We start from the raw sequence: 18,704 nt of genomic DNA, 5'->3' as shown, positions 1-18,704 counted from the left end.
ACCCTTAACCCTTAACCCCTTAGGGACTGTTTGGCACATTTTACGTGTTTTTCATTCTTCATTTTTTGATCATTTTTACCGTGTTCTTTCATATGGCAGAGATTTTAGCAAGATTGTGTATATAGCTCCTACAATATGTCTAAAATAAACTGTGGAAAAAAGTGTTACATTCAGACTGTAAAGTGCAAAAGATGTTTTTACCATTTTCCACCTCATTTTTACCATATTTGGCATAAAGAAAAAAAAACATACTATTTCCAGGAGGTGTCGCTGTAAATCATTGACATATCCCAGGCTGTAACAATAAAAAAATGTACTTAGCATGTAGTATATCAAAAATAATTCATTTTTTTGTGTTTTTTTCTCATCCAAAAACCTGGTGACATTATGACAAATTTATTTATTATTTTATTATTTATTTTACTGACAAGCACTTTTAAAGTTTGACACATTTCTAACTGTAATGAAAGTAAAATTCTCAGACTTCAGTGTTTGCCAGCCTTGTTTATCATCCAGGTTTTATTTCCAGTAACAAACATGACAAAAACTTTTCAAACTCTTCTGGTGGTTCAAACTAACATCTCACTAAACACACATTATGGCACCTTTTGCTTAAACTGGAGTCCTGATGTTATTCATGCTTCTTTTCTGATGTGTTAAACTCGACCTTTGTGCCTCTCCAGAATATTTTGCATATGTTCAATTACACTGAACATCCACTGAGTGCTTTGTGCTTCTATCTGAGTGCTGAGTGTTTGCAGACACTTTTTCAGCACAGAATCTAATGAATGCAGCAGCTGTCTCTTCAAACTCGAAACATCCTTGAAGACACCAACAAAGACAAATTCTTCAAACTCTTTCAAAGAGGTAAACAAGTACAAATTCAAGTTGTAGAAAAAATTCTTTAAATGGAGGATAATTATTTTCAGGTATTTTTGCAGGATGTCATGAACTATTCAATGAAAAAACTTTTGAAAAGACAAAAATCAACGATGTGATAGTTCGTCTCTAAATAGATTTTGTGTTGAAGGTTTTTCCGCCGTGAAGACACAAATACCAACGATACTCAACTTAATTGTTTGGAGGCGTCTTTTACAGAATTACAGGCAGCAGGGACCAGAGTTTGTAGGATTTTAGGTCATTTCTTAGATTTAGGGACGGTTTTAGGGTTTATGGACATTTTCAGATTTTCAGACATTTCTAGGAATTTAGGTGGTTTTACAATTTCAGGACGTCTCTAGGATTTAAGGACATTTCAAGAATTTTGGACATTTCTGGGATTTTAGGACATTTCTCAAAATTTAAGAGGTCTTTTGGATTTTAGGACATTTCTGATTTAGGGACGTATCTAGGATTTATAGACGTTTCTAAGATTTTCTGACATTTCTAGGATTTAGAGACATTTCTGGGATTTTAGGTCGTTTCATGGTTTTAGGGCGCCTGTAGGATGCTTCTAGGATTTTGGGACATTTCTTGGATTGTAGGATGTTTCCAGGATTTCAGCATATGCACTCTGGCGCCTCATGTTTACTAAAAGTACAAAAACAATTCTCAATGTTAATAAGTATTTTTATTGTGCCGTAGAAAATGTCTTCTACCTTACTTTATAAAAGGTTCACAAGTATACACATTTAAAAAAGCAGTTGGTCATTGTAGCTTTTATCAGACAAACTGGAGCAAAGAGCTCATTTGTTGGGGACTATTTTCAGTGGGGGATTAATCCATACTTGGGGCTGTCATATTTTGTGGGATTACATCAAATAAACTATGGTGTGTGTGTGTGTGTGTGTGTGTGTGTGTGTGTGTGTGTGTGTGTGTGTGTGTGTGTGTGTGTGTGTGCTCATGATGTCTCCTAGTGCTACAGTGTAACTCATCATTGTGTTTTTAATAGTTTTTTTATTAACAAAAATGAAGTAGTTCTTGTTGCATTGATCGAAAGCTAAAGGGATACATTACCACGTTACTTTCGTGCACCTCGGGACTCATGGTCAGTTGGACGATAAACCAGGTGGCGTTCCTCAGGATGAAGGCGGTGATGAGGTTCCAGTGGATGATGTTTCTCAGGCAGCGGATGCTCCTGTGAGGCAAACAGAGGAGAATAAACTCTATAATCTCAGATGTTTGTGGTCGATTTTTAACGTTTCTCCTGCGGTGCCGACGAAAACAACATGATTTCATGCTGAGAGGAAAAACAAAGGGCAACACGTGATCAAACTGGTGTGAAATATCTGTTTTTGTAACGTATTTGAAACAAAGGCATTAAAGGGACAGTGTATAAGGTTTAGTGGTGTTTAACAGTGCAGGTTGCAACTTCTCCTGGTTAGAATTTCTTCAGTGTTGATTGTTCAGGAGGTTTTTACTGGGAGCTGGATTATCCACAGAGGTCTCTTCCTTTAAAAACAAACAGATCAGGTGATTTAAACTGCTAAATACACTGAATAAAGCAGTTTCACATGAAGATTCAAAGGAAAAACAAACCTGCCTGGTGCAGAAGGGCTGCCAACTATGATGGCTGTTGCATGATTCTCTTTAAATACGTCTTAAATAAGAGCCATAATAGCGAGAGCATTCATTCTTTTTACATCAGAAAGCTACAGTTTCTGTGATCCGCTTATGCACCTCTTTACCTTATGTTACCTTATCTTATGTGAGGTGGAAACGTAATTTTTTGCTGTAATTTTCCCCATAATGGCTGCAGGAGATTGTTGTTTGCATTATCCAGTGTATAAAACCATAATAGCTCGAGCATTTATTCTTTCTGCAGCAGAAAGCTAAGGCTTCCATCCTCCGTTTCACCATGATGTTTTCTCATAATGACGTCGATGTACCAAAACAAAAAAATGATGTACAGAGTTCAAATATTTTGTGCAGTGTTGAGAAATATTTTGTTTATATTTCTACATTTAAAAATCTTAGGATGTGTTTATAAATTGATTTAAAAAAACCCCAAACATGTCTGCTTTTTGAGCCATGTCTCATTTAGTTGCTGATCAATTTTTCTATTTTTTTTTTTAAAGAAATCAAACCAATTTGGTGAGTTTCAAAGGGCTAAACAAACAAGGCAGGCATTATTCTGAGCTAAAATAATGATATTCTCATTGTCGGGAATGTCTGAATTAATCATCTCTTCCTACAGAGTTTGCATGTTCTCATGTATTTTAAATAAAGACATCAAACTAAAGAGCATTTAGCTATTCCTCCTCTGTGATATCACCCTTAAAGTAATCTCTGTAAAGCTGAAAATGAAGATGATGAATATGAATAATGAAGAGATGTAGCCTCCCCGGTGCCCCTCGCCCCTAATATATCAAGAAGTAACAATTCATTCGACTGTTTGCTCTCTTGTTTGTGTCATGCCTCGAACGTCTGATGTTTTTTTAATGCTGTAAATAAATCGACCCGGGGACACAATTAAAAAATCTGCCTAAGAGTGCGGGGTCGAAAAATAGAAGCACACAAGCGAGCGGACAGAACGAACCAGCCCCGGTCACAGCGGTGACAGCCTGGTTTGTTGTCACCAGCTGACGGCATTAACAGCCAGCGAACGCCGCTTCCTCCTCCACCAACCATGAATCACACGATTTATTTTTTAACATGCATCAATTCTTAATAGGTGTCACTTGCACCGGCTTTGCGCTGACTGAGCAGACGTGCATGAGAGAGATTTTTCCACTGACATTGTGCCTTTTTTCTTTCTTTTTTTTTTTAGTTTTCATTAACCGTGGAAAAGAAAACAGCCTCATTAACACAACAACATGCAGAGAGAGGCTGCTGCTGTTTTGAATAATTATGACATTAGACAGGAGGAAAAAAGAAAAGCAGCCTTCAGGGTAAAAACATAAAGTTATGCATTATTGTTGTCCCACAAATAAGCAGCTTTTTCACTGCAATATATATAATGTTACTGGAGCTGCTGTTAGTGTTACAAAGGCAGCGGCTGTCGTGCCAGGAGCGTTTTTTTTTCCCCCCAAATGGTCGTATTCATTACGTCTGTGACCTCACTTCCTTTGGCATCCTGCCCATGGGGTCAGCTCGGCCTGATGGGTATTAATTAAGAGGAAACACTCCTGCGGTCTTTGTCAGAAACACTGATATATGTATATAAAAAATGCATTTGTTCGTATCCCCTGTCTCTGTTAACCCTTTGAAACCTGGATGGACATCAGTTTTGTTCTTGTGCTGCGCTCAGACGCCTCTCACAAGCATTTAAACTTCTGAAACTGGAGAAAATTGGTTTGATTTCTCTCAAAAAAGTGATTTGCCACCATTTAAATTGCAAAGGAGGAGGTAGAGAGATTATTATAAGATTATCAAAACTATGGAAAATGCCCACTAAAACTATAGTTCTAACTACTATAATTTAAAATTTGAAATTATGTTAAAGAATATTATTTAATTTTATAATCCTTATTATTATTATTATTTTAAACTTTTTTCAACATAATTTCCTTTTTCAAAAAAAACAACAACATTTTTTTCTTTCCATTTTTGCTTTATTTTCCCAATCATTTTCTTGTAAAATTGTAGTAATTTCTTACACATTGTTGATTGTTGCCATTTTTCATGTTTTTGAGGCTTAATTGATCCCTGGGGGGAACAATTTAAATGAAAAGAATAAAACATAAGAATAAATTAAAAAGATGTGACATTAAAGAATATTTATGCTTTGTATTAAATACATTAAAATAACTTAGATAACTGAAATACATTAAAATAACTTATATTATATAAGTAAACTGTGTAAATATTTATGCAAAAGAAGCAAGCACACCCCAGGGGTGGGGGGGAAAAAAACACTTCTTAGGTGCATCCCTGTTCTCTCTAGAAATATTATGTCTCGATGCAGAAAAGTCAATAATTGGAAGTTTAACTGATGATCATCTGTAGATACAAATTGCTCAGTCGAAGGTAACAAAAAACACAATTCTTAGTTTCATGTGATAATAAACTAACAGAAACATAATTATGAATATTTTATTAAATTTCTGTGAGTAGATCCCCTTAATCTTTCACATAGGACCTTTAAGCTGTCGCACAATGAGGAAAAATAAATCTGATGCATAAGTAATAATTTTGTAATCACATCGTAGCTAGGGCTAGGCAATAAATTGATAACAGTATCAATCGCAAAATAACTTTTCCTCGATTGAAATATGAGACGTAGTCGATAGAATGTCGATAGAACACGTTCCAGTTGTTTTGACAGACAACATGAACAGCCAATGATAATACGAATAGCGCTGCGGAGAACCAAATGCAGAGAATGACTTTGACTCAGAACAGCTGAGTGTTTGACAGCCACAGCGCTGAAACAGACACATCTGCAGAGGTGGAGAGTGACTTCTTTAGACTTCTACAGACGACTTTGTGTTAGTTTCAGCTTTAATCAGACTTTGGATGAATTATTGAGAAACACCAGGACGCATCGCTTTGTGTCTCATCCAGCCGCTCGCGCTGAGCTCTCATTATTATCACCAGGGGCAGATGTAATGTTTTGGGGGCCCGGGGCCACAACCACATCACCTTATTTCCATCCTTTCTCTAACTGGGAACGTTGGCAGGCTGTTGGCAGCTAAAGGAGAAGTAGGCATTTTTGTGTTTTAATTTCGTTCTCTTCCTGTGAAATATTACTGATGACTCACTCTGCTCTCCCCCTCCCACTGTGTAAACCTGTCCTGTTCGCCTGTGTGGAGGTAGCTGCTGCTGCAGATATCACAGGGTCAGAGGTGTGTGTCTGAATATCCGCCAGCAAAAAAAACAAAAAAAAATTGTTTACATTTTCAAAAGAGGGTATCTGAGGTCTAATTTATTAATGTCTCCCTCTTCCTGGTCTAACAGCACGGGTGAGGGAGGTGTGTGCGGAGGTGAGGAGGTCGCTCTCGTGCTCATTACATCAGATCCTGAACGATTTGATTAATTTCCTCTTGAGTTAAACCCTGCGTGCAGATGGAGTTTCAAAGAGGGGAGATCATTCCAGCATCGGGGGTAAAGAGTAAAGTCTCATTTATTTTCATGCATACTAATTGTGGGGTGACTGACAGCCGGAGCACTTCTGGACGTCCTACACAAACTCTCCTGGCTGAGTCATCAGAACAAAAGAAGCCGAGTCCGCCTGTTTTCTTTAAACTCAGAACATCGACGCACATCAGAGAGTTGTCACATCACCACGATTCAAACGCCTTCAGTTCAGTATGTTCAATCTGCTGTTCAATCTGTAAAAAGCCTCCGAATAATCAGTTCATGAGGTTTATAATAGCAGCTCACACATAATTACATAACTGCAACAGTTATTGTAACATGAACATTTCCATTCAGAGCGCTTTTAACCAGGAAGTTACTCACTGTGTATTTGGGCTGCATGATATGAGGAAAATGTGCAATATTTTATAATGTTATGAATGCTGCAATATCCATATTACTCAAGATAAATAATACATATGTTTTTGTTAATTAATTTATTTTTGTATTAACCACCTTTTATATGTTTATACACAGATAAATATATATATATATATATATATATATATATATATATATATATATATATATATTTTTTTTTTACTGTTTTTAGTGTCTTGAGCCAGATGCAATAGAATTTCGTTCTTCTGTATGCCTGTCCTGTATAGAGTCTGAACGACAAATAAATAATGTTAAATCTTAAATGATATTAAAGTGTGCTCAGTTCAGGCTTTCAGTTAACTGCTAAAATACAACAAATAGCTTTTAAATTAAAAAAAATTCAAGGAAATGATTTCCAACAAATTTTTATCAAACAAATTGAAAATTGAATTGAACACTACAAAGACACAAAAAAAGAGTTTTCTACTGATGCTTTCTTTCAAAAAATCCTTAAACACAGTTTTCTTTCGCAATGCGTTTTTCATTCAAATTGGCACCTCGATGACGCTAAATGTGGGACAGAGTGAAATAGGACACATAACTAATGCTGAGAGGTCGTCTAAATGTTTTTATTTGATGTCTAACTATATACCACACCAGGTCGGGCTTAAAGTTCCTTTTATGTTCACAAAATTTGAAGTAATCATTGCTCACATTTTCAAGAACATCTGGTCATTTTTTCGCCTGACAAGAAACTGGCCATCCTGGATTTTGTGCGTTAATGTTCATTTTACAAACACGTTTGAGGACGCTGCCACTTTTGACCACGCCAAGTAAAACCACGCAGCACAGATTCGCGTCTCCACTGTCAGTTTAAGCACGCTGCGCTGCATCAGAGATGGACAATCTCTGGAGTCAACATCGACATTAAAATCAAGACAGACTTTGTGATGTTGCCAAATATCATATGATTGTCAAAAGAATCAATGTAATATCAAATTGTGATGAATCTAGTGATTTACATCCCTATTGTAGTATAAACAGACAGAAAAAGAGGTGGTTATGACCCATATACCCGTGTGTACCCTCCACTACACCACTGAACATCGCTGTGTGTGTATATGAACACACACATACACACATTTTAGTGGAGCATCTTATTCTTTTGTTTGTGAGAAACCAGTATGCTTGGTTTAATGAATGCTGCCTCCGACTAACCGGGTGTATTTATTAAACACAGAAAAGGACGAGGTCAGGCAGTTCTGAAGTGGTTTGACTTTTGAAAACTAGAGCCAGTGAAAAATATGTGAATATATGGGACACGGGAGACGACATGCAAGGCTGGGCAGTCAATATATATATGTGTGTGCGTGTGTGCGCGCGCGCGCGTGTGTGTGTGTGTGTGTGTGTGTGTGTGTGTGTGTGTGCGCGCGCGTGTGTGTGTGTGTGTATGTGGCAGGACACCTGGTCACACTTTGTGACTGAGTTCACCCGGTTGAGCTTGATTCTACATTAAAGATTTGATCATACGTCCACTGAACACATCTATCGACCATCTGACTACAAACATCCAACTCTGAGTTTACAACATGCAGCACTAATGCAGAGTACAACCTGATAAAACTTTCTGATGTGTAATGATGAAAAGGAGGGAAATCCAGGCACTCAAAAAACTCGAAAAACGTGAAAAACAAGACGCAATCACATTCAAAATCCTTTATTATCGTGGCTAAATTATTATAAAGCCAACATGTTTGGACCACTGCCAGTCTTCTTCATGGCTTTAATAACATGCAGTGTAAGTTTAACCCCACATGTTTGCTTATCTAACGATTTAGCCACTATTTTCGGAGTGCCTGAGTTTCCCTCCTGTTCATCCGACACAAGTTTTTGACCTACGTTTGATCATAGCCTGCAGAGCAGCCAGTCGTTTCTCTCTTTTTCTCAGTTGTGGATGAATTTAACTAAATTGTGAAGACAGCTCATGGGTATCGGAGTATTTAGAGCCATCGAGCAGACCGAACTGGGGCAGCGGTGGATCAAAGTGAGTTATTCACTAATTTCAGGATTGGTGGTTCCATCTTTGACGCCTCGCGTCAAAGTGTCTTATGCACTGTCTCTAATAAAACTGTTCAGCTTTTTTATTTTAAAAACTGATACAATACACATTATTTTAAATAATATTTTTATTGTCAAATTTTCTATTTTATTCACGTTTCTTACAGTAGTTGCTTTTATCTTTTATTTGCACGAAACTTTGCAGCTCTGTCACTTTTAAAAGATATATTGTACAATTACACTTTTACTGAGAATTTTTCTATTTTATTCATGTTTCTTGTGGTGCTTGCTTTAATTTTGTATTTGCTCTTCATCACAATTGCTTTTAATTTATTTATTTCCAACATGTAAAAAGGAAATAGAGAAATTATTGTTTAAAAAACATAAAGCAAATAAAATGGTGATGACTTGGTTTACATATTCAAAAAGGAGCGAGAAGAAGTAAAAACTTCTCCATGAGTCATTGAATATAAATTAAGTAGCTTATTTATTAATTAAAACCTACACTATAATTAATTAAATATCTACATACACATATGCAAAATTAAATATCTATGATTTTTTTCATTATTAATTACAGAAAAAAAGAGGAAGATAAAGTAGGAAAAAATACAATGACAAACATTGTTATGCACTAAAACACCAAGGCAAATTTCTCGTATTTAAAAAAACCTATTTGGCAATAAACCTGATAATGACGCACGGTAGCACTTTGGATAAAAGCTGATAAAAGCAGAGGTATAAATGCAGTTAATTTACATATTAATTGCTTTAATCGAACTCACAGAAAAAAACCCTGGTTTATATCATTATATCATAACGCTTCAGTAACGTTAAATTATCCAGGAGGGTTTTGAGTTTCTTTTTTGCAGATATCTTTGAAAGAAAACCTTCACATCAGAACTCGCAGAGTGATTTCTATTCTGTTTCGCTGTCACCTTACAGCAGCTTAAAATGCTCCAGCTGCCATTTCACTGTTTTTAAGGATGAACTTTTCAACGGCTTCGAAAATCCAGCTCTCTTCTCTGCGCTGTAATCCTTTCCCCTCTCTCGCTCCGCTTCCACAACGCCGAGCAGGAGTGTCAACCTTTCTCTCCATCACGCCGGCGGCGGAAACCTTCCCGTAAATGGTTCTCAATCTCATTAAAAGTGAAGAAGGTGAGTAATAAATGCCAAACTCCTCCACTACCCTGATGCCATTTTTAGCTGGCCCACACTTGTCCCCCCTCCTGCGCCTCCCGCTACGAGCCGCGCAGACATGAGTTGTGCATAAACGCTGTCCTGTAGAGCTGCTATTTACTGTGTCTCTCGGTGGCCTTTCATGCTTTTCTCACCCCCCGGGGGTGCCTCTGGGATCGATAACCGCCCCGGCTGTTGAGGGTGCTAAGACCTTTCTGTCGTTAACGCTCGGTTTATTTCGGTTTGTCAGAGAAACCCATTCCACCTCCACCGGCTGTCCCAGCAGGCCTCCACAAGGCTGTTTTCTCTCCGAGATGGGTCTATTATTCCCATTTGTTGGGGGGGGGGGTGCCCTAGTTTTTGCGGGCGTCTAAACCCCTTTACATCCGTGGGATTGAGATAGGGGAGGTTTCATCCCATGACCAAACGGTTTTTGAATAAGAACGAGAGGCGCTTTGAAACGAGGGATCTTGAGGATGCTGTCACATCAAGGATGTCTTTAGGATTATCAGCGGAGCGACTGGTGGCAGTGGGACCAGCACTTACCTCAAACACAAGAAGAGGAAGAAGGCCACGAGCAGAGCCAGCATGGAGATGCAGTGACCCAGGAAGTTTATGATCACAGCTATCTGGTAGTGCATCTTGCCTTTTTTCTGCAGGAGGAGAGAGAAGGAACGCAGGATGAGTCTTTGTGATTTACAGAAACAATATTCTCACAGCGTAAGAAGAAAAAGACTTCAGACGGAAAATCCTCTTTGGTCTATTTTTCCTTTTTTAGAGCCAGCTGCGGCTGCGGGTCTGAACGGAGGCGGGTTTAGAAACTTTTCTAATAAAAAATGAGAAAAATGTGTTAAGACTCACATTTAGAGCGCTGCTTCTTTGCAATAATAAACTAAAAGCTTCACTTTTTATTCAAGGTAATAAATGATTGTACTTATATGAAATGTCACCTGCAGCCATGGACAGAAAATGACAAAGTTGAGCCAGGAACAAACAGTTTTGTGTCTGTGGTCATTTTACATCTCTTTGCGACTGATTTTTGTCTCTTTGTGGTTGGTTTTTCACTCTTTGTGGTAAATTTGCATCTCTTGGTGGTTATTTTTTGTCTTTTTGTGGTAAATTTGCATTTCTTATTGTTCACTTTTTGTCTCTTTGTGCTTGTTTTGTTTCTATTTGTGGTCGTTTTGTGTTTTTTTGGTGATCAGTTTGCATTCCTTTGCGATTGATTTTTGTCACTTAGTGGTTGTTTTTTGTCTATTTGTGGTAAATTTGCATGTCTTAGTTGTCATGTTTTGTCTCTTTGTTGTTGTTTTCTTTCCATTTGTGGCCCTTTTTCATGTCGTAATGGTTAATTTCTGTTTCTTTGTGGTCGTTTTGCGTTTCTTTTTGGCCATTTTTTGTTTCTTTGTAATCAGTTTACATCTCTTTGTGATTGATCTTTATCTCTTTGTATTTATTTCTGTCTCTCTGTTGTCATTTTACATGTCTTTTTGGCGTATTACATCATTTTTCTTTGCAGTTGTTTTGGATCTTTGAGGTTGATTACTGTCTGTGGTCAGTTTGTCTATTATCATCTTGTGCCTTTTTGTGGATTATTTTTCTCTCTCTCTCTAGTTATTTTCTGTCCCTTTGGGATCATTTTTGTTGATTTTCCCACAAGAAAAGTTAACAGTCCTGGAGTCCTGAGCCTGGATCTGGTAGGCCTGTTTAGTAGTCCATCCACAGGCCACCTCCGTATCACTCTGCCTATCACCCTGAGGGGCCCGTGCCATCCATCTGACATTACTCTGGATATGAAACATGAATACTGGGCGTCTTGTGAGCATGCAAACAGTCTCATATAAATTATGCACAGGAGGCTCTGTGGTCCTGCTGCTGCAGCTGAAGGTTTTACACAGAACAAAGTCACATCTTCCTCTGAATCGCAGCCTGTGAGACCACTGTCTGTGACTCAGATGTCCATTGTGATCGGATTTCCTCCACGCTACCAACCGTAATCTGTGCTGTAAGTGGATTTATGTAACCTACTGGTGTCTACGCCGAGATTAAATGTGGACATGTTTAATCTCTGCCCCTCCCACCCTCAAACACGTCATCCCATTCACTTTATTTTGGTGCAGCGGCTCAGATCTTTAACTCTTTCTAAGTCCACGGTGGACATTAAGTCTTTTCCTTTTGATGCATGAAAGCACATCAGTGTCTGCATGCCGTTGTGTTCATATACACAAGGAACGACATTAGTGGGAATAGTTTTCTGAAAAACAAAGAAACTGTTTTTATGTCACTGTCCTCCAAAAAAAACAAAAGTTTTTTTCTGATCTGCCACCTCTGTGACCGTGGTTTTACTTCTTTAGGCAACTAAATCTCTCAGTATGTTCAATAATTTAAATGCTACATTTAGATATTTCTAGTACAGTAACAATACTCACGTCACATAAAAAGAGGCATAATCGTGGCTGTAATCATGTCTGAGTCAACTGTACTTTGAAGTTTTAGAGAGTTTAGGGCTGAGCGATTCGATTGTTTCTATGTTCATATCGTCAGCAAATCGTCGTAAAGAGATATGTCTGAAACATTTCATGGTTTCTGCTCCTAAAATGTGACGATTTGCTTCTTTTTCTCATTTTAATTCAAAGCAAATGGAATAATTCAGGTCTGATAAAAAATAAATGAATGAATTAATTAAAAAATAAAACATAAAAAAATAAAAGTCTGAAGGTTTACTTTTGTGCTCTGGAGAATTGTAACAGCCTTTAAAAAAAGATTCTTGCATTTTATGTCAGAGAATCAATCAATTAACTGATTACTCTAGAAAATGACTATCTGATTATTTTTTATGAAAAATTTTAAATAATGTTTGATTCATTAGTTGCAGCCTTATATGAAACAACTGAAAATAAGTAATTAAATATATATATATATATATATATATATATATATATATATATATATGATTAATACTTTAAGTACATTGTCCTCTTTTCCTGTCTGGTGACTGAGTATTTTCACAGCGTGGTACTTGAGAAGAGGATGTGAATATTTCCTCCACCGCTGGATTTAATGTTTGTAGTGTTATGTTCTGTTGTTGGCTAAATGTGTTTTGTTTTGGACGTGAAAACAGTGTGATGCAAATTCGGAAGAAACCTGACAAGTGAAATCAAGTCAAACCAAACACAGTGGTCTGTTTAAAGCACGCTGAACCACAGTCCAGGTTTCGTAAAGCTAATATGAGAGTTCAGCACTCTCTGTTTGACAAATCCCGTGGGTGTCATCCCGGGAGTTGCATGTATTGTCCCAGTAAAATAAATAAATAAATAAATAAAACTAAGAGGACATTTCCCTCTGCTGCAGTAAAATGCATTTTTCCACCAAACAAGGAACGCAGATTTAGCCCTCCATCTTTCACAGCGAAATCAAGCTATGGAGGGATCATTTCAAGGGTAGTACGACAGGAAGGACGATTATAATGATTAGTGACTACACACTGAAAGAGTAATCATTCACTGTCCATGTGCAGGAATATGGAGCTGAAAAAGATGTGGATCCGTCCTTTAACACACACTGACTGGTGCAGGACTTGCTAACACATCAGGACATAAATCAGGCACACAGGAGGTTTTAAAATGGATAGCAGAGCTCAGAGCGGAGGGGGCGGACGGCAAGAGGATAATATAAGACCCACCCACCAGTAGCCTCGGGTCTGTGTGAAAATGTGTGGGCCACGAGAGCCAAACCCAAACCTGACTCATGCTCCGTCTATAAGAAACAACAAAGATGCGTATCGTATATTTGAGAAAACAACCTCTAGCGAGTCCCAAAAGGAAACGAGGATTTTTTTTTTCCCTCAAATAAACTTTCCTATAAGCCCTTGATCCACACGGTTTCTCCTCCCAGTGGGGTCACTGCATATCCGGTTCAATACAGGTTGAACTTTAAAGAGAAGCTTCTTTCACTCCCCCTCCTTTCACCCCCGATGTCAATCTCGCCACCGCTGCCGCCCACTGCCACCAGGTGATTTATTCCACGGCCACAAAAAGCAAAGAAAAAAAAATCAAACACACATTTTTAAAAGGTCAGAGAGTCTATATCTATCTTCTGAGGATCGATTGGACATCAGACTCAGAGTCTCTCAGAAAACACTAAATGAAGGGTCTCATTCCACGACACGCTCACAGATCCATAAAGTACAAATGACTACAACTGCACTGCGTCTGATGACCTAATTGGCAGTTTTTGTTGGGTATTTTTTGGCACTTTTGCCTTTATTTGACAGGTGACAGAGTAGACTGGAAACAGGAGGAGAGAGAGGAGTCTGACCGTGAAGTGGCGTGCTCTGTGACCGCTCAGCTATAAAGGCGCTCCCTGACTGACAGGTTTAACTTGTCTGTACGTTAAGATCAAGTCCTTTAATGGGAAATGATACCTTTCTCACTGTTAACAAATCCCACGAAAAGACCAAAATAAACAATAAACTGATCCTACATACAAGTGTGCATCCAAAACCTGATAAAAGACAACCAACACAGTCAGTACGTTCACATGATAGAAAAACTCGAATATTGTGTGAATTTGCCTAAAACTGGGCTTTTAAAATACACGTAAACACGTTATTCAGACTGACATCAGACTGGATCGAATTTCTCGAAGTCAGACTAACACACACAGATAATGAGATTGGAAGTTTGGACTCGGCGTTCTGTGCGCGCTCCTGGTCGCCGTGCCAACCTCCCTCGGTGGTTAGGGATAGGGACTGTTCGTTATTTATTAGGGGGGGAAGGGGTGCTGCAAAACTGGTAAGGCATTAAAAAAAAATATGCCACCGTAGAGGGACTTGTGTTTTTAATTTTGGTTTGTTGACGGACAAACAACATGGAAAGAAGTATTTTATATTTATTAATAATAAAAAAAGTCACCCCGCAGTCACCCCTCTCCTCTAATAAATAAAGTTCAGTCCCACAACACCGGCACAGAAGCTAAATGATGTCCTGCTGTGGACAGGGCCGCAGCAAAACATATTTTAACACCTAAAAAAAACAATATCAGTTTAAGTGTTGACTATATCTGCATCTTGTCTCCTATTTGACCTTCCACAGCAGCTGATGGAGGCAGCGGCAGAGCAGCAGCTCGGCCGTACAGTGGAGTAAAATGACCAATCAATAAAATGTTTTTGACATAATGGCTTCAAATCCCAGTCAGTAAAGGCTGTCTTACAGCGAGGTAAAGCCATGAAAATATTCTAAACCGTGTACAATTAAACTGATACAGATTTTGATCAGTGGCTTAAAACTAATCAATAAAGAGAAAGTTTGCTCAGTGGCCTTTGATTATATGTGACACAGCAGGTTTCCACCCAGAAATTAATGTAAATAAACAGTTACGATTGTGGTTCAGTCTATATCATAGACTTTCTAAATAATACAGGTCTACAGCAACCAGCTGAAAGAGAGCAGATCTGCACCTGCTGGAGTCAGACTTTATCAATAAATGGATTCTCCTCCGCTGCTTGTATACCGGGACAAGGACAGCGGTCCAGTTAAATGTCCTAATCGAGCTGTAACTGTGGCTCCACTGAACTGTGCATGTAAACGTCCTGACTGTGAGTTTTGTAGTTGGGATTAGGAATGAGGATGTTGTCTTCCTGCCAGAGTCAGAGGTAACTGTAACAATATTCAAAATGTAGCCTGCGTTTTATTAAAAATGGAAAAAAGCTCGTCAAATCAGCACAGGGTAACAATGTTTATGGAAACTCAAGTGTTTAAAATTCAGTTTCAGCAGATGGTGAGGTCAAGCAAAACAAAACACACACATTTTCGTCCTGCAATTTCACGTCTCACATACAATATTTCAGATGTCTGCTTGTCGCAGCCTGATTTAGGGCAGCGTGTTCTGTCTGAAAGCTCTATTCTCCGCTCAATCCTAATTAAAATAAACGCTCATCACATCTGCACATCACAATACACCGTCCAGGTGGAGGCTAAGAGCATGCAAAAAAAACAACGACAACACAACCAACAAAACAGCAACATGTGAAAGGATAAAAATCTGGAGCACAGCAGGACCTAAACAGCATCGTGCTGTTGCTTTCAACCGACTGTGTCTTCTTTCTCTACATCGCCAGAGGACAACGCCGTTCAGAAAAGCAACTGTTGTGGCTGAGGCTTCTTTTGAGGAATTTACAAAACGCTTTTTTTGTTTTTGTGCATTCAAAAGAGAAAATAGCTGCAGGCTGATTTGCAGATTTCAAGCTCCCACCTACATATAAAAGTATAAAAGCAGCCAAACCCTGAAAACATTAGGCAAGATGACATTTAAGCTGCTGCGCCTGTTTGATGCAAAACGTTCATTGTGCTTTTGGTGCCTGTAAGTGATGCTTTACGGCATTTCATGGCGCATTCATCGTATTTTTTGTGTCCATTTAAGGCCGCAGGCTCCAAGCAACCAAACTCTAACTACTATAAATGAATTGCCGCACTCATCTTCCACTCCTGTGTTGCTGATTATGTTTCATGCTTTCAGGGTCTTTGTGAAAAGCCTCATTAATCAGCATACATGCACACAAACACCACGTGCTGTGACGTCTTACCTCCTCGTGAAGTATGGCCTTGCACATGGAGTAGTTCCCCTTAAGCGCCCATGTCCCATTCGCCAGACATTTCCTATAAACATTATCTGCAGACCGAAAGAAAGAAAAAGGACAGTTAAAAAAAACGATGCTTCTCATATTTTGCTCATTTTCAACTGAATAATTCTTGTTGTTTTGGCCTCGTATCCCAGGAAATGTACAAAAATCCTGCTCGATTCGTAGTGGCACTGTGACCTTTTTCTGCTTTTGAGGCTAATACGGAGAGATATCATTAGAGGTAGTCTTATAAGCTGTGAGTTTTCACACGTTTGCTGTCAGGACCGTCTACCACCCTCAGCTAAGCATTGTTAGCATTCTTTACATTTAGGCCATCGCTTTTTCTTTTCTTTTTTTTAAACCCTAGTGACCAGTGATTTTACAGCATTTTACACAAAGCATGTCCTCCTCATGTTGTGCTGTTTGCAAAAGATGTGGGCAAAGAAAAGCATTTTTACATTTAAAATCGCGAATGTTTCTTCTGACCTTTTGAGACAAGGAGTGACGTCACTTTTCTTCAGCTGCTTTCAGATGCCTTTCACAAGATTGCACCAACTTCTCACATTTGAAAACACTTATTAACCCTTTGAAACCTGGATCTACAACAGTTTTGTTCAGACGCCCTTCACATGCAGACCCCTGACACATGAGCGAATTAGTTTGATTTCTTTCAAAAACATTTCTTTCAAAAGCAATTTGGCAAGAAATATCCTGCAAAATGCAAGAAATTTGTTTAAAAATGTATATAATTATTACAATAAAAAAACTAGAAGAGTGCAGAAAACTGCAGTTTTAGCTAATGTGATTTTAGATAAAGAATTATGTTACAAAAAGAATATATACTTGATTTTATTATTTAGGGTTTTTTGCACTTTTATTCCAGGTCATGTCCTTCTTTTTATTTTTCCTCTTTTTTTATCTATTTATGCTACTTTTTAGTTAACTTTCTTGTAACTTTTGACTTATTTCTTCCTTTTTTGGGTGTTATTTCTTATAAATTTGTTCATTCCATTCTTTCCATGTTTTTTGGAGAAAAAAAAATCAAGCCAATTTTCTCAGTTTTCAAAGGGTTAAAACCCATCTTTTAAAAACTGCTTTAAACATGTAATTAATGTCTTGTGAACTTCAATGTTGTGTACATTTAGTGTATTGTATTTTTTCATCTTTCTTTACTTTTCGAAAGTTACTTTGAGTACCTTGAAAAACACTTGATGAATAAAATTTATTATTATTATCATTATTATTATTATATTAAGCATTTAAACCCTTGAACCCTCAGCAAATTGTTGTGATTTCCTCAAAAACATTTGGAAAACTTGGGAAAACTTAATCAGACACGTTCCACAAATTGTGAAAGGAATTAGTAAAACTAGAGAAAAAAATCTAAATAATAAAAAAAACCTAGGGATAAAACTATATTAATAATTATCATAAATCTAAAATTATATCACAGAATTATAATTTGTTATCTTGTTTACCATTTTTATTTCTCCTTTTTGTTTTAAACAAATTTTCAGTTAAATTTTTGTACTAATTTCTTGCCAGATTTTGGGTCATTTCTTTGTCCTCAAATCAAGCCATTTTGCTCAGGTTTCAGCGAGTTGAATCAAGAGGAAGACCCAGCCTGGAGCCCAGTGTTTATTTTCTATTTAGAAAAACACAATTTCTGCACATTGCTGGATAATGCAACCCAAATAGTAGGGGGTTGGCGTGAAGGCTCTGACAAGTGATGAGTAAAATTATATTTTTCCATGCAGGCTGTCATCACACACATTTCTCGCCACATTCACGGGACAGAAATGAAATAATCTGTAACAAATTTCACATTTGTCATCTCACATTTGTTATTTCTTAAGATGAAGGAAATGAAATCATCAAACAGGATACTGGGAGTGTTGAAATACAGCAAATGAGGCAATTTAAAGTTGAAAGGGGGGCAATATTTCAAAGACGGTATTTATTTTTACATCAGCGGCTGTGTGCAGGTGAGACTGCTGCAGCTCATTTAAACAATAAGCTCAGATGAAATTCAGTTAGTTCTGGTGCCTGCCACTCAATGATGTTAACAGGTTGAAATATTTGTTTTGGGGGGAGAAAAAACTGACTGTCATTGGGTTTAGACAATCAGCAGTGAGAGCACGTAGCAATGTGTCTGACAGTTAATAACACACCTCAAAACAAGACATTTTTCACCCAGTTATATGGACAGATCTGACCCTGATCTGCAGGCGGGTCGACTCGGGTCGTTAGAAACCTTTCTCACTGACAGTTTGCAGAGCAGAGAAAGTGGAGAAAGAGAAGTTTGCTGAGCGATCACTGACACAGTTAAAGCTTCAGTGGGTTTTTTTCTGCATGAGGAAAGCTGTCAACATCCAGAAATAATGAAACACAACATCAATAAAATGAAGTGGCTGCTTGCATCTGTCAGGAGAGAGTTTTCTCTGAGGTTAGCCAAACATTTAACCAAGAAGCAAGAATCTACAACGTCTGCACTGCAGGGAGCCTGGGT

The 18,704-nt window shown here is 38.0% G+C and overlaps 1 protein-coding gene across 1 annotated transcript in view; it reads right to left on the bottom strand.

The window, feature by feature from the left end:
- Positions 1-18,704, bottom strand: part of LOC121958681 (corticotropin-releasing hormone receptor 1-like) — a 74,732-nt gene that overhangs the window by 18,458 nt on the left and 37,570 nt on the right. Inside the window, exons 5-7 of the mRNA XM_042507768.2 lie at positions 16,160-16,245; positions 10,123-10,229; positions 1,957-2,077 (exon numbers count right to left, since the gene is read on the bottom strand). Coding sequence (XP_042363702.1) covers positions 1,957-2,077; positions 10,123-10,229; positions 16,160-16,245 — 314 coding nt within the window. The remainder of the gene's footprint in view (positions 1-1,956; positions 2,078-10,122; positions 10,230-16,159; positions 16,246-18,704) is intronic.

Source organism: Plectropomus leopardus, chromosome 19 (assembly GCF_026936395.1).
Source record: "Plectropomus leopardus strain MGB_pleo_1.0 chromosome 19, ASM2693639v1, whole genome shotgun sequence".
NCBI lineage: Eukaryota > Metazoa > Chordata > Actinopteri > Perciformes > Serranidae > Plectropomus > Plectropomus leopardus.
The sequence above is the reverse complement of the archived record's forward strand: the minus strand, read 5'-3'. Positions and strand labels throughout refer to the sequence as shown.